This window comes from Pithys albifrons, chromosome 2, assembly GCF_047495875.1.
Source record: "Pithys albifrons albifrons isolate INPA30051 chromosome 2, PitAlb_v1, whole genome shotgun sequence".
NCBI lineage: Eukaryota > Metazoa > Chordata > Aves > Passeriformes > Thamnophilidae > Pithys > Pithys albifrons.
The window spans coordinates 94,319,607-94,335,179 of NC_092459.1; the positions used below are offsets into that span (position 1 = coordinate 94,319,607).

The following is a 15,573-nucleotide window of genomic DNA, read 5'->3' on the forward strand; positions in this document are numbered from 1 at the left end:
CAGATGAGAAATCAGTGTGCTCTCTTCCCAGTTATTTAAAAACTACCCTTAAAATTTACTTCAAATGTAATTCCCCAAGACATTCCGAATATGTGCAAATTTTTATTGCACTAAATACAGGAAAAGGGGAGAATAACAACAATCCAGACATACTTGATACACATTTCATGAAAATTTCAGAGGACATCCATGTCAAATGCAGAAAAACAGAAACACATCCCTGACAGTTTCCATCTTCTTAAAGATGAAGTTCACTTTACCTGGGGTTTTCCTTTGCTAACTCAGTTTGTTTCAAAATGTTAAAGGAACGTCAACATTAGCACCAACTTTACAAGGGATATCTCAGGGCTCAGCAAAGCACTGGCTTTTTCAGACCTCAGTCACTGATTTAATCCTCACCTACACTGTTAAAGACAAAGACTAGTTAATACCCGAATGTTACCAAAATTAAAAACTACTGAGGAACCACCTCGAATTAGTGACCTGCAGAACAAGCATCATCCTTCCCAGCTGACAATCCCAGATACTCTAATGGCTCTGCTACACCAATGTTTTGGTCTCCACAGGGAAAATGACCTTAAAGAAGTAGTTTAGCTTTCCTGGTCCAGCTGTACAGCTCTGCAGATGAGGTGCATCATCCTCCACTCTTTGCTTGACCAGCTCTCAGGGAGAAACAGCGTACAGAAACTTTCCAGGACACTTTCCAGCACATTAAAAGATAGTCTTCCATTTCCCAACAAGAGTTGCAGGTATGAGAGAAAGGAGGTTGACATGGCAAGGATCAGCTGGCTGGTCACAAAGTACAGCTGTTGGAAGCATGCACTGCTTAACCAGCATAAAGTGGTTTGGAGTTTTACCAGAACTGCTCCTGATTGAGGTCTGACAGAGACATCACATTATCTCTGGACAAGTGAGGACACCGTGTAGGAGACACATACGCAAAGCTCCTGAGGGACAGTTTTCCACTGCCCATTCCCCATGTCTTAAAAAATAAACTCCAAGAAATTGAAGCCCACTGGACTTCAATTACCCATCTTCCCAATCTTGGAGAAGGTTCAGTACGGTGACAGCAGAGCTGTAAGGTTTTCTCTAACACCAGAAACTCTCCATGAGAGAAGAGTTGTTCCCTACTCTTCCCTACCCACCACTCTCAGTTTCCCAGGCACATCCTCTGTCTTCACAGGTTCTCAGTGGTACCAACAACTCTGGTCAAATCATCAATACATGATGTGAAGTTGTCAAAACCCTGAAGATGCCCAACATATCACAGCACTCTGCTAAAAAATAACCCTTCATGAGTAAGGTCAGGTGATCTTGGAAAAATTAAAAAAAAATCAGTTGCTGTAATGTCCTGAAGGGAATCCAACAGGAAAATTTCTATATAAGCAAGAGAAGATGATGATGCAACACAAGTAAATTCATGCACACATGCAGTTCAGTCACTACCTGCTAATCCTGCCATGGATAAATATAACCTTCATGTAAAACTGAAAAATATTTTTAAAGCCACACAAAAATATCTAAAAATAAATGTTACTGTCAAAAATGCTGAAGGTGAAAATTCACTGTATTTTCAAACTACAGCTATAATTCCAGATACATTGAAAGGTCTTAGCATATCATATCTAGATGCTACACTAAATCTGGAAAAAAAGATACAAGAGCAGTATGACTTTTTTTGCTGTAGAATTATGCAGGGTAGTCAAAGAGAAAAGTTACAGAAGGACCTGATCACAGTTGCAGATGAAATTAAACACCAATAAATGCAAGGCAATGAACAGTGGGGAAGTAAAAAGCATCAGCAGCTACACATACACTGCACAGCCACTAGGATTAGCTGCTGTTATTCTGGTATGTGATCCTGAAATCAGTGTGGGGAATTCAGGATGTCAGTGAACTCACAAATGAGTTAGAGCAGAACCAGAAAAGGCGCAGACAAAAGCAGGAAGATAATGAGGGAAAAGCTTTTGTGTAAGGAGACACCAAACAGATGAAGACTCACTGGGTTGGGAGCAGGGACAGGGACAGCTGAGGGTATGAGCTGTGGAATCACAGAGGGCATTACTGAGGAACGACTCATCCACCACTGGTAGGACACGGAAGACAGGATGCTCCCAGTGAAGCCATCAGGTGGAGAACTTAACATGATCAAAAAGGAAGTGATCCTGGTTGCCACTGATGCCTATGGAGTTTTTGATTTTTTACGCTATTATAAATTTTAGAAGTACTTGTAACTGTAGTAAAAAAGCAAATGTAGTGTGTTAATATTTCTAGCAGCTTAAGTTCATTGTTTATATATCCTAGTCCCTACCACATATGAGAAGCTCAAATTCTTTTAGCGTTTAGACATCTTTTCAAGGTAGAAGGCTGAAGAATATCAAAAGGCCTGCAGAACAAGACATAAACATGAGCCAACAACCTTGGGTCTAAGAACACTGGAAAACCTCCAGGCCTGTGTGCTGAGGAAGAGGAAAATGATGAAAACAGGGTCCCACTGACCCCAGACTCAGATTTGAGGAGGTGTGACCAGGGGCAGGCCAGGGCTGGACTGAGAGATGTGTGAACTGGGGGTTGGGTGGACCATGTTATAAAAACCATAGAAATCAGTGTTCAGGATATGTGTTAATATGTATTCCTGTGGGCCCTAGGCCTGACATTAAAGGACGGTCACTTTTTATCTTATCTCACACTAACTTTGCTCAGAGTCCTGCTTTGTTGGGGGGGTCTCATGGCATCATCACCCTCACAAACAGTTCCCATGGTGTCATGGGAAACTACAACTCTGAGGAGGTTAAGAGGAGTACTGGAGTCAGGGCCACCAACACTCACCAAAGGAGCACTCCAGATGCAATGCCTGTTTGGAACATGTTACAACTCCCCTGTGTTCATGTGCAGAGGGATGGGATGGCACATGAACTGCCTTCCCAGGCCTTTGCTGCTACTGCCCACTGCCAGAGCCAGGGTGCTTTGTTAAATGCATCTTTAACAATTGCCACCCTGCAGCCAACTAAAGCCCTTGCAGTCGAGAGGGTATCTGCCGAAAGAATTACCAGGACTGGCAAGTTAGCCAAAGCTCCAGCTAAAATCAAGACATCCTGTTCCCATTTCAGAGGTATCGCACCCCGTGCTTGGCCTTCAGAGGATACCACTGCATTAGTTTCCATTTGTAGCACACTTCAAATGTCTTTACAAGGTCAGCCATAACAACTAGAGGTTAGCAAACAAAAAAAATCAAGTAGAGATGTTTGCCCCATCTAAACCAGTGATTTAGAACCTCCAGAAGAAAACAACAAACCTATACCCAACAATAAATAAGTTCTACTATTTTTCTTAGAATTTCAGTACTATAAGAACTTTAACATTCAAATTCAATCCAAGGCAGGTTTCATCATATTTATGTTTGCTCTCAGAAAAAGGTTTGAATATATATTTAGAAGCAGGAAGTTAATTCAACTTAAGATAACTTTCTCTGGTTTTAAAAGCAAGTATTTTTGGATACACTATTTAGTAGAATTCCAAATACATCCAACTTGCAAATATCCTAGAGATCTGAGAGAGTACTAAGGTGACCTGAATAAAGCACAACAGATAAAATGGTATCTTACATAAATTAGGGTGTAAGTATGTTCACCTTCAGAAGAACTTGGAAGCCAGCTTTCTATAAAAAGTAAGGACAGATTTAAACACGGCTGTGGAAAGGAGCTCCAGGGAGCAGCCTGCACTCTGCATCACACAACACTGATGCTGGACAAGGTCATTCCCACTTAAACTGCCAACCAGGGGATCCACACAAGGATATTTGAAAGCTTACTGTAAAAGTCCAAAAGCTCCCCAAATCATCAAAAGTGAATAAGATGAAATAATACAATTTTGGGACAAAATGCAACAACTTACGTGTTATAGGAAAAGTGTTAAAATACTTCTGGAGATTTCAGACTTGGAATTAAACTGCAAACCAAAACCAAAATGCAACTTTTCTCTCCATCAGTTTAGGTCTTGAGACAAAGAACTGCTGACAAGGAAAGTTTTAAAAATCTCCCTTCCTAGGTGTCAATGAGAGCTGCTACTTTTTCCAGAGTATTGCTCTGAGCAAGAGGGTGGTTTGAGTGAAAAAGCTGATATTTCTTTGTCAGAAAGTTAAATAAAATAATCTCCTAGGAAACATATTGATTTAACAACAGTGATTTTTAATAGGTTGTCATTATTAAAAAATAACATATATATAAAAAATCAAGTTGGGTTTATCAGCACTTTAATATTACAGTGTGAAAAATGACCCAGCCTTCAAATATATTCCACATAACTCTATTCAGCCACAGTACATTAGTCCAAAATTTAAATGTCTCTCCTAAAATATGGAATAGTCACTGAATTTGATTTTTTTTTTAAAAAAACAACCTGAGTTGTGTTTAGCAATATGAGTTGCCCACTTGTGCCAGACACATTAGAAGAAGTCTCCATTGCTACAGATTTCCCTATCTTCAATCATGATGTTACTAATATGTGACTACTTCCTTTTTAATATTTGAGATCAATATAAGAGTAGAAGGCTTATTTCCTACCTGTAATGTACATGTGTAACCGTCGGTTGTCGATAGCCAAGAATCCAAGTTTGGATGTCTAGAGGGTCACCTTTGGGATATGCAATGGTTGTGTCTATCACCCACTGGAGGCCTTTTGATTTGCTCTCTAGGAACAAAAAGAAATGTGGTATTAAAAGGAATCAGAGAGTGCATGTCACTTATTTGAGAACTATACAATTTTGATACTTCAGAGCACAGAAATTCTCCTACAAACTCCATCTAGACCTAGATTTTACTTTCACAGTTATTTCTGTTGCTCTTACACACTGTAGTACACAGAAAAGAACAAGTACTATACCAGGTATGAGTACAGTCCCATGACATGTTGGCCCCAAAGTTGAGTGCTTCCACTCCTTTACTAAAAGAGAAAATTTCAAAATAAACATTCAAGCCTCTTTGTCTGCACTTCAAGCACATTTACACCTGGGCCTTTGTAAAAACTCATAGATGCAGTTCACTGATGGAGCAGCAGCCATGCAGGTTCCTCAAAGGTTCTTAAAAATCTGAGTGACAGGATGAAGAGGAAATACACCACTTTGTGTATTCAGGATAAAGCGAGGAACAGAGGATGATCAGTTTTCAAAATGGAGAGGATGCTGCACCCACAAAGTCCCGGGAAAGGCTGACACCACTACATGCTCATATGCTACTCAGTATATTTAGAAACTGAAAAAAGGATCAAAGGAGGTGAAAATATTTGTTATGAAGATTATTCAGGAGAGTCAAATTTAAATCTGAATATAGGTTACTACCAGCAATAGTTCAGGTCATATATCAACCTAGACATGAAACCTCTCTGACATGACTTCAGTTCACAGGTTTGCAAAGAGGGAGAGCAGCAGATCTGTAAAGCAATCCAGTAAGGAAAGGCACATTGCCAAGATGACACTTGGAGTTTAGCTTGCCAATTTTTATATCTGTTTTGAAGCTGCCTTGTATTTGAGGTCATGTTATGTTCAGACTAGTATAGTAATGCTCAGTTAACCACACTTGATCCACTAGCACAGTGATATGCTTACATCACACCCAGCAGTACCTTCAAGTATTTAAAAAGCTGACTATCAAAAACAGTCACCCATTGGCAAAAGCATGTAAGAAGTGTTAGCTTTTAGTACAAAGTACAATACTCTTCAAGCCTGCAGCTGAAATAGCTATGAAACAAATACAACAGAGGTTGACAAGAACACTGTCAGCATGAAGAACATGTACAGGGATTGACTGTTCACAATCCTTCTCAATACAAGAGACATATTCAAAATTAAGCCAAAAGGAAAAGTTTTCAAAGCAAACTGAGAAACGATTCTTTCTGCAGAGAGGAATAAAACTGTGGGGAATCCCTTATTAAAAAGATGTCAAGAGCTGGGTTCAAGGGGAACTGAACAAGCACGTGGAAGAAATCCACTGGAGGATTAATTAACCAGGCAGAAACCTCCATCTGGCTTGGGAAACCCACCATACAGGAAACAGTTGGAAGCCAGGAGAACATGTGGGAGAAGCACGATGCATGTTTGCTGTGTTCACACTCTTCCTCTGAAATCTGCTTGGAGTCATGGACAGGCTGTTGGGCTGGACAGATGCTTGGTCTTGCCCAGAGTCACCACTCTAATTTTACAGAAGGCCTACGACACACCTGAAGGAATCTGCAACGCACAGTCTGAGCAGTACTCAAAAGTCACCCTTATTTACTACAACCAGAATGTACATGTGAGAACTGACTTGCAAGTTTCTACCTGCATTTAATTGAATTTGCATTTAATTTAATTAAGTGCGAAAATACAATTACAGCAATATCATCACATGTATCTATCCATTATTTTAATAAGAGCTACTGTTTTCATGGTGTCCACTCACCAGTGGGGTGGTACCACTTTGTTACAAACCTACATGCACTGCTTGGATCAGGCTAGACAGCATTTCCTCAAATGTAGGTTATGAGCTACCAGCACTACGTAACATGCTATTTCAAAATTTGACCAAGGGCAAGCTACATAGGTCAAGCTGAAACATTTAGTGCTACCTTATGGAAATGAAGTATTTTAAACCCCTGACAGACACGTGAAATGAGAACACAATTAGATGCTCCAGGCTTGCCAGCATCATGACAGAGTGCTTGTCAAGTCTCTCTTAAGAAAAGCACTAACTACAGAGTCCTTCATTTTAAAAGCAGCAATGAATCAGAGAAAAGCCAATATGAAATTAATAGTAAACCCACAGAAGTATTCATTTAGAAATAGATTTTGTAACGAAGTAATTCAATTTATTATTTCCCCTGATGTAAAGCAAGAATGGATAAAGACAAGTAAATTGTCTGAGTAAGCAACAAAGATCATTAATTGCAATTAAAAAGTGCCAGATGAATATGGGCACATTACTGTAAATAATGATAGAGTGTTTTAAAATAATTTATTAAATATTTAGCTCCTATTTAAAGCTGTTCTTTCAGTGGATAATTGTTTGAACTTCATTATGGGAAGGCTCCTGCAGTCCTCTGCTGTGCTGATTTCCTCCCTTCTGCTTTTGTGGGGCAGAGCTGCTGCAATGGATTCCTCAGACCAGCTCCAAACTCATCTCCAACCCCTTTCAGGGCAGGGTGGGGAGTAAACACTCTGGTAGCCCACCAGGAACCCCATGTTAGGAAAAAAAAAATTCTGAAGGTAAGACCAGACTCTAGAGACCCTCCCCCAGAGCAAGCAGGTCTCAGTGCAGCTCCCTCCACATGCTATCAAATCAGTCACAAGCATATTTGTGCATGTGCTGCTTTAAAATAAGCCTTACATAATCATCCAAGATCTCAGACTGCCAAAAAAACCTAAGTCATCAAGGGTTTAAGAAAATTAATTTTTAAATCAATCTTGATGTCCTTTTTTGGGAGTTATACTATTGTACCCTGCTCATGAGCAAATTTATTATAAAGTCAGGAAGATCTAACAGATGCTGAAACCGAAACACAGAAATGCACAAGACACAAGACACTTTACTATCTCCAAGGATGCTGCTTTCAGGCCTAAACAGACCTCAGAACAAGAATAAACCATATTATTTTTTTAATGGAGCACATTAACAGGAGCTCAAAACAGAAAAATTGCTGCATTAGCTATAATATGGTGTGTATCTCAGGTCTGGCATTTCCAGCTGAGAAAACAGGGGGCTGTGTATACCTGCTCAAGAACTCCCTTTGCCAAGCATGGCTTGGCCAACTCAGCCACAGATGTTTCTGACAGCCAAACTCTTTTCAACTCACTACCTACCATTAAGTGACACTCTTATCTTCATTTCTGGTATTTGCAGAAAGATTGAGCAGCCTGGCTGCCAGAGACTGCAGCTGAAGAGACTGCTGCAGAGGCCGTATCTAAGCTGATCTCTCCAAGAACTAGTTTTGATTCTGTGGTGTCAGTCTGCTTGCCACTTCGGCACAGGTGGAGAACTCTGATTTCCCAAACTGCTTCACCATGTTACCAGTTTGTTTCTCCTTAAATAGCACATAAACGTTCAAAACAGGCCTGCAGGTGCTTGTCCTACATAGCTGGATTCAAACCACATGGCAATAAAAAACCTTAATAAGAAAGGTACAAAATTGCCTTATGTGTGCTAAGACAAGACTGAACATTCACATGTAACCCTGGCTTTCTGGCCTAGACAGAAAAAAATCAAACTAAAACAGCATGCCCAGGAGCCCAAGAAGGCCAATGGGATCCTGGCCTGTATCAAAAATAGCATGGCCAGCAGGACCAGGGCAGTGATCCTTCCCCTGTACTCCGCATTGGTGAGGCCACACCTTGAGTACTGTGTTCAGTTCTGGGCCCCTCTGTTCAGAAAGTATATTGAGGTGCTGGAGTGGGTCCAGAGAAGAACAACAAGGCTGGTGAAGGGACTGGAGCATAAGCCCTATGGCGAGAGGCTGAGGGAGCAGGGGGTGTTCAGACTGGAGAAGAGGAGGCTCAGAGGTGACCTCATCACTGTCTAGAACTACCTGAAGGGAAGTTCTAGCCAGGTGGGGGTTGGTCTCTTCTCCCAGGCACTCAGCAATAGGACAAGGGGGCACGGGCTCAAGCTCTGCCAGTGGAAATTTAACTTGGAGATCAGAAAAAAATTGTTTCCAGAGAGAGGAATCAGGCATTGGAATGGGCTGCCCAGAGAGGTGGTGGATTCACCATCCCTGGAGGTTTTTAAACTGAGCTTGGCCGTGGCACTGAGTGCCATGATCTGGTAAATGGACTGGAGCTGGAGCAAGGGTTGGACTTGATGATCTCGGAGGTCTTTTCCAACCCAATTGATTCTATGATTTTAACTTGTTTGGGATTTTTGTTGGTTTGTTTGTTTTTAGATCACCAGCAGAGGCAAATCTTCATAAATATTTTCTTCCTTATTTTTATTCTAGCTGGGAATTCAGTGATATTAAGTTGCTTCATATTTAATTAAGAAGCAACTTATCATCGGCACCTTTAAGACATTCATTGATCTGTCATCCTCCCTGGTCCTCTCATGGCAGATACCTGACTGTCTACAATCACAAATGTATTGTGGTTCAGAGTTTCTCTTCCTTTTATGCCCTCCCTGGGGTCAACTAATGCTAAAAAATAATTAGACTATGTGCAGAACTCCTCAAACCCACCAGTGTTTATCACTGAGAAAAAGAGCAAGTTATAAGAACAGATTTCAGCAGGAAACTTTGCCTTCAGCTGAGCTCTGGATTGTGCGACACTGTCAGACAGAATCCAGAGTGGAAAAGAAAGTACCAGCCAGGCGTGAACTTGAGGACTGCACCTCGCACTTGAAAGGAAAAATATTTACTACCACTCACCAGTGTTCAGGTGTGGTTTTCTGAACACTTACATCACTCTGAATGCAGCCAAAAGAGGCTGTTGCCTCTCCCTGCATAGCAATCCATTCTTGTAACCTGTCCTGTGTTCTCTGCTTGTTCTTGTGTGATCAGCTGGATCACTGAACTCAAATGTTTCTCCAAAGATTAACTCTCAGACTGAACATCTTACTCGTCATTCCAAGATCTTGCTGTAACAAATCACCTGGAACAAAACAAGAAACCCTTTCTCCAGGTTAAAAATCCCAACAACTTTCTTACATGTTATTCAAATCATATTCCTCATATAACAGCGAATCAAAAAGTTTGATTTAAAAAATAAAAAAAAGAAAATCAATTATCAAGGTCAGTGTCCAGTTTTGTAGAAGGGGAAAACTGAATTTCTCTGATAAAAAGCATCAGAACTGAATGTACTCTACTACACTGAAAAACAGTAAAATAAGATTACAATATGGCTCTAACCAAGCTCATAGAACCTGTTATCAGACAAAAAATGCTGCATGGTCAAATAAAACAATTAAAAAACCATCCTAGAGCAAGGTTGATCAAAACTAAGCTCTGGAATGTATATCTTTAAGGAATGATTGCACCAAACTCCTTTGAATTGCCAACTGTGTGGCATTTAGAACATTTAGCTAGTTCTAAAACTCACAAGATTAATTGCTATCACCTAAAGAAACTGTATTTGCAACCATGTCAGGGACTAAGTGTTCTGATAAAAAAAATTTAAAAAACCAAAACCATAAAATACCCCTGTGAACACACACATTGGTCCCTCCAGGGTTAAGGTGATGATGGCTATTCATCAGGGGGTTTTATGCTACCCCTATTTCTACACTGCACTAAAATCTTCTTCTGCAATGTGGGTGTTGGCAGCAACGCTCTGTTTGGGGGAGACTGCACATCTGCCCAGAGTGGTGCTCTCATCAGACAGCAGAAATACCTTTTACTCTCTTTTCAGGGACAGACATCACTGAGCTATATCCTTCACACTATTTAGCTTCAAAGACAGTCACACTATCAAGTGATAGTGCTACCTTTCCGATGTTTTTCCATCCTTCTATTTATTTAGGATATTAAACTCTTATTAAACAAGAGTTTCAAAAGGCAGCAAAAGCAAAAAATGTTTAATTAAAAAAAATTTAATTCAGTATTTACCAGCAGTAAGTTAAAATTCATCCTGATGAAGGCTGGTACTTGGAACTTCAAATATGAAAGTAAACTGTTAGGAGGAGGAAATTAAAGGCTGCTTGTCTTGGAAAAGCTACCAATAAAGAATGGGTCAGTTTCAGCACAAGAATAATCAAATAACATTGACTGTTCTAGCTCAGGAACATTCATTCTTCCTGTTCCTTTACAGAGCAAGAATCAGGTAATTACCTGTGGGCAATTATAACTAGCATGAAAATAAATTGAAAAGGGGTTTGGATATTAAGAATACTGTCATCATAACTAATACTAATGAACTTCTGGGGAGGCTACTGAACCTCTCACTGCTCAACATAAACCCACCTCTACCAAAGTGATGACAGCAATCAGAGTAGAGACCTTACAGAATGACAGATGTAGCACTGAGCTACAATTAGCCCAATTCCTGAACTGCTGCTTGAAGGCCACAGCTTCAGTGAGGTGATAGACAAAAGCCAGGTGGGCTGAGGAGCTGGGGGGGGTGACATGATCAAACAACTGTATCTGATTTAGTTTGTGCTACACTGTGGTGGCGTAACAGTATATTAAGAATGATCCATCTTTTATTACAGTTGCTTTTGTCATCTTTTCTTCTTTCCCCCAGTACTGTACACCATTCCAGCTGAGAAAGTAGAATGGCATAAAATGATAATGGCATAAAAGCTACAAGGATCATTTAAAATGAATAAGTACTAATAAAATGACAGCAGTCAAGAACATCATCACTGCATATCATGACTCAACATAACTGAGCTACCCAGGAAACTCTGCAGGAAGGGAACATAATTTGTGATGAGAAGGAGTTACTCTTCATCTATAAACAAATTCTATAGAGGAACATGAATTTCCACCAGTATCAATAAAGCTTGGTGGAAACAAAAAGACAGAGAGAATAATAATAATGGAGAATAAAGGGTTTTATAGTAAGCTGAACAATTTGGTAACCCAGGACACCAGGGTTACCAGTAAGCCAGTAGACCACAAGAAGTGGTGCAAAGGAAAAGCACAGTTCAATGAACCATAAAGTTCCAGTGCAATGCTACTGACAAAGAACCTGTTTTCTTCCTTTCACTTTTTCATGATTTTTAGTATGTTTTCAAGCCCATTACTATGAGAAAATGACAGCTAAACCCACACATTTTGTTCCTATTTTTGCCCACTTACCCTTCCTTCTGCCTTTTGAGTAGGATGGACAGATACGGTTCCATTTTATTTCTGAGATAATTCCCTTATTTTAGTACCCAGTTAGGTTAACTACTATCAAACATTTATTTCTCTAGAGTCTGAATCATACCATTTAAAAAAAACCTCAACACCCCCCCTGCCCCCCCCAAAAAACCCCAACCAAACAAACAACCCCAAACCACCAAACAAAAAAATCTAAAACAAACAAACAAGCCAGTGTGGATGGTTAGTTATGTTGATAGCAACCTTAGAGTAGGAAAACATGAAATCAGTATTTGACAAGTGGTTTTGGTCTCCTACCAGACCTAGAAGACTTGTAATTCATGTGGGGAACTTCTTATTTTTCATCCCTTTCTGCTGTTGAGACGGGAAGAAACAGAATAGGAACAGGCCAAACTTTTCACTTCAAAACAAATTTTAACAAGGACTGGGGTATTCACTTTCTCTCTTTTAAACCTAAAATGCTTTACGATAACAAAAGTTTTCTTCAGCCTTTCTTTTCTGAATGTTGCCTGACACCAAATATTCTGATTCATTCCACAGCTTGACTTTTCAGTTCATTTTAAATTCTACCTTCACTCCTGCAAGAACATCATCTTGAGTTATTTCCTATGCTGACAAGAATAACTTCAAAATTAAAAATCTGGAAGCAATTCATAGAATTACAGAATCATAGAATCTATCCCTCTGCAGAGGGATCTGGATAGACTTGAGAGATGGGCTGATTCCAATGGGATGAAGTTCAGTAAGGCCAAGTGCTGGGTCCTGCACTTTGGCCACAACAACCCCCTGCAGTGCTACAGGCTGGGCACAGAGTGGCTGGAGAGCTGCCAGGCAGAAAGGGACCTGGGGGTACTAACTGACAGGAAGCTCAGCATGAGCCAACAGTGTGCCCAGGTGGCCAAGAAGACCAATGGGATCCTGTCCTGTACCAAAAATAGCGTGGCCAGCAGGACCAGGGCAGTGATGCTTCCCCTGTACTCTGCATTGGTGAGGCCACAGCTTGTGTTCAGTTCTGGGCCCCTCAGTTCAGGAAAGATATTGAGGGGCTGGAGTGAGTCCGGAGAAGAGCAACAAGGCTGATGAAGAGACTGGAGCATAAGCCCTATGGGGAGAGGCTGAGGGAGCTGGGGGTGTTTAGCCTGGAGAAGAGGAGGCTCAGAGGTGATCTCAGCACTGCCTTGAACTACCTGAAGGGAAGTCCTAGCCAGGTGGGGGCTGGTCTCTTCTCCCAGGCACTCAGCAATAGGACAAGGGGGCACGGGCTCAAGCTCTGCCAGGGGAAATTTAACTTGGAGATCAGAAAAAAATTCTTTGCAGTGAGAGTAATCAGGCATTGGAATGGCCTGCCCAGAGAGGTGGTGGATTCCCCATCCCTGGAGGTTTTTAAACTGAGATTGGACATGGCACTGAGTGCCATGATCTGGAAAATGGACTGGAGTTGGAACAAGGGTTGGACTTGATCTCAGAGGTCCTTTCCAACCCAATCGATTCTATGATTAAGAAACTACCCCAATCCACTTTTTCTATAATAAGTACCAGAAATCCACAACTAAGTTAAGATCTAACTCTGCTCTTCATGTACCAAGAAGTTAATTTTAAAAATTGAGAGAGCAGAAGCACCAAGTCCCAAAACTACAGGCAGCATTTATAGCCAAGCCACACCCTCCGCTACAGTCCAGGCATCCCAGAACAATAACGTTGCAGGAAAACTCTTATTCCCTCATAACTCTTCTGACATAAGACAGCCAAAACAATCCTTCAAATCTAGTGATCAGCAACTGTTAACTCCAATATCAGCATAAAGGGGGACAGTCAACATAAAGATCTGTAGAGAACAGAGTAAATTGAACTCCACAAAAAACAGATCAAGAGGAAGAATAAAGTATACAGCACTGAATACATGGAAAATTTTAAAGGCAGGAATAAAATATGAACACGACATATTCCAGAAATACTTCTACTGTCATCCACACTATCACAAAGCAGTGCAAACCACCAATCTTGCTGAAAGGAGCCACTCACCTTTGTGCTCCCTCTGGGTGCCTGTTCCAGTATCTGCTTTACCCACCATGTAAGCCAAGCTACACATTCACACAGCCACACCACAGAATAAATTAAATTAAGGTTTTCCTTTTCTTTTTTTCTTTGTTGTTGTCATCTCAGGGTCAAAAATAAAGTTAGCAGAGCTAAAAGTTAAATATGAAAACATTTCTATAAACTGCAGTGACCCATTCTGAATGTATTTGACATTTAAAGAGACCAATTCAACATGTTTTTCTCAACTCAAACCTTTGACATTTAATGTGCTTTTTACCCAGAAGAGCGAAGAGGTCTTTACCTTTTATCACAGCATCTCCACCTGCTGGAGTTCCATTTTCTTGTGGTGCTACAAGTGTTTTCAGAATTACTTGTGTTGCCCCAAGTCTTGGCAGGGTGACATGTTTAAGAAATGGCAAATTGTTTTTCTTGGCAAATGCCTGGCTTGTTTCCCTCCTTTTCCTAAGAAAGCCACCCTCTGGAAATAAAACAATCCATTTCCGATTGCGGCTCCTGTAGTATTTTTCTAGATGATCCTTGAGTAACACAAGCTGCTGGTCACGGTGTGTTTTTCCCTATAAAGGTAAAACATTAATCTAAATAAAATGAATGCTTAAAAGACATAACATCAGACATAATTACTATATTTCTAAGATTTTTCTCTTTTCAGAGATATAAATAACCCCTAAGACAATAAAAAACAATGTTCTCCTCGGAGTACCTACTGGTGGCCAAACTAATGCAAATTTACAGAAAGAAAGGCTGACAAAAAGTCCCTGAGATTGAAGATGAAGCTCCTGATTTGATGACCTCTGTGCAAGAGTGACATCCAGAATGTCTGTGGGACCTCCACCGAACAGGAAGATGTATGTACAGAATTCCCTAGTTGTTACTGAGTCCAGAGCTGAATTTGCTGAACTGAATTCTGTACATACAGTCTAGGGGTCAAGCAATGATTTTGAGGTCTATGTATAATTAGCAATTTTTGCAAGCCAAACAGTGTCTTTGCTTTCACTGTCTTCTGTGCACCTCTCCCTGCTCCCCATCCCTTACCAGAATGGCAGAGGTACCACAGACAGACCAGGCCATGGCTGGGTTACTACAGCAGAGCCACAGGTTTCACTCACATCTGCACTGCTTGAAAGACTCATTAATTTCTCCTCTTTGATCTATTAGCACAACTTCTTCTCTTATGACAGTAAGATATGTCCTTAATTACTGCAGAAATATCTTCAGTAACAATCTTTTCTCTTCCCATCTCTGTACACACCAAGAGCTACACAGTTTTTCCGAGGAATCTATTTACATTAATTATCCTTCCTGAGTGCCCCAAAATTACTTTCTTAAATCACTCAAAAGACACAGAAGTCCAAAATTAAAGGTCTCCGCAGCAAAGGCGATTTTAATTCTCTGAAATGACAAAATTGCCAAAAACTTCGCACTGTTTGGTGGCTGGCAGAGGAAGGAAGAGGGAAATAGTGGGGTTGGGTGGAAGGCAACAAGAACCAATATTTTACTGAAGATGAGTTTTGTGAAAGTGTTTCTCCTAATGTTTCAATTCTAATTTACCTCAAGAGAAGGAAGAAAAAAGCTCTGCCTACTCATATTAATGCAATTAAAGAGCAATATAAAAGTTTCTCAGTTAAAGCAGTGCTTTCTCATCAGACCATAGGACTTCAAGAGAGCATAACAGATAGCAAAAGAGCAGTGAACAATGAACTTTTCACATTAGATATTATAACTCTCCAAAACCTAAAC

The 15,573-nt window shown here is 40.5% G+C and overlaps 1 protein-coding gene across 2 annotated transcripts in view; it reads right to left on the reverse strand.

Moving 5' to 3' along the window:
- Positions 1–15,573, reverse strand: part of LPGAT1 (lysophosphatidylglycerol acyltransferase 1) — a 69,894-nt gene that overhangs the window by 15,120 nt on the left and 39,201 nt on the right. For both annotated transcript variants that reach the window (XM_071578136.1, XM_071578147.1), the window contains exons 6-7: positions 14,117–14,390; positions 4,563–4,689 (exon numbers count right to left, since the gene is read on the reverse strand). In XM_071578136.1, coding sequence (XP_071434237.1) covers positions 4,563–4,689; positions 14,117–14,390 — 401 coding nt within the window. The remainder of the gene's footprint in view (positions 1–4,562; positions 4,690–14,116; positions 14,391–15,573) is intronic.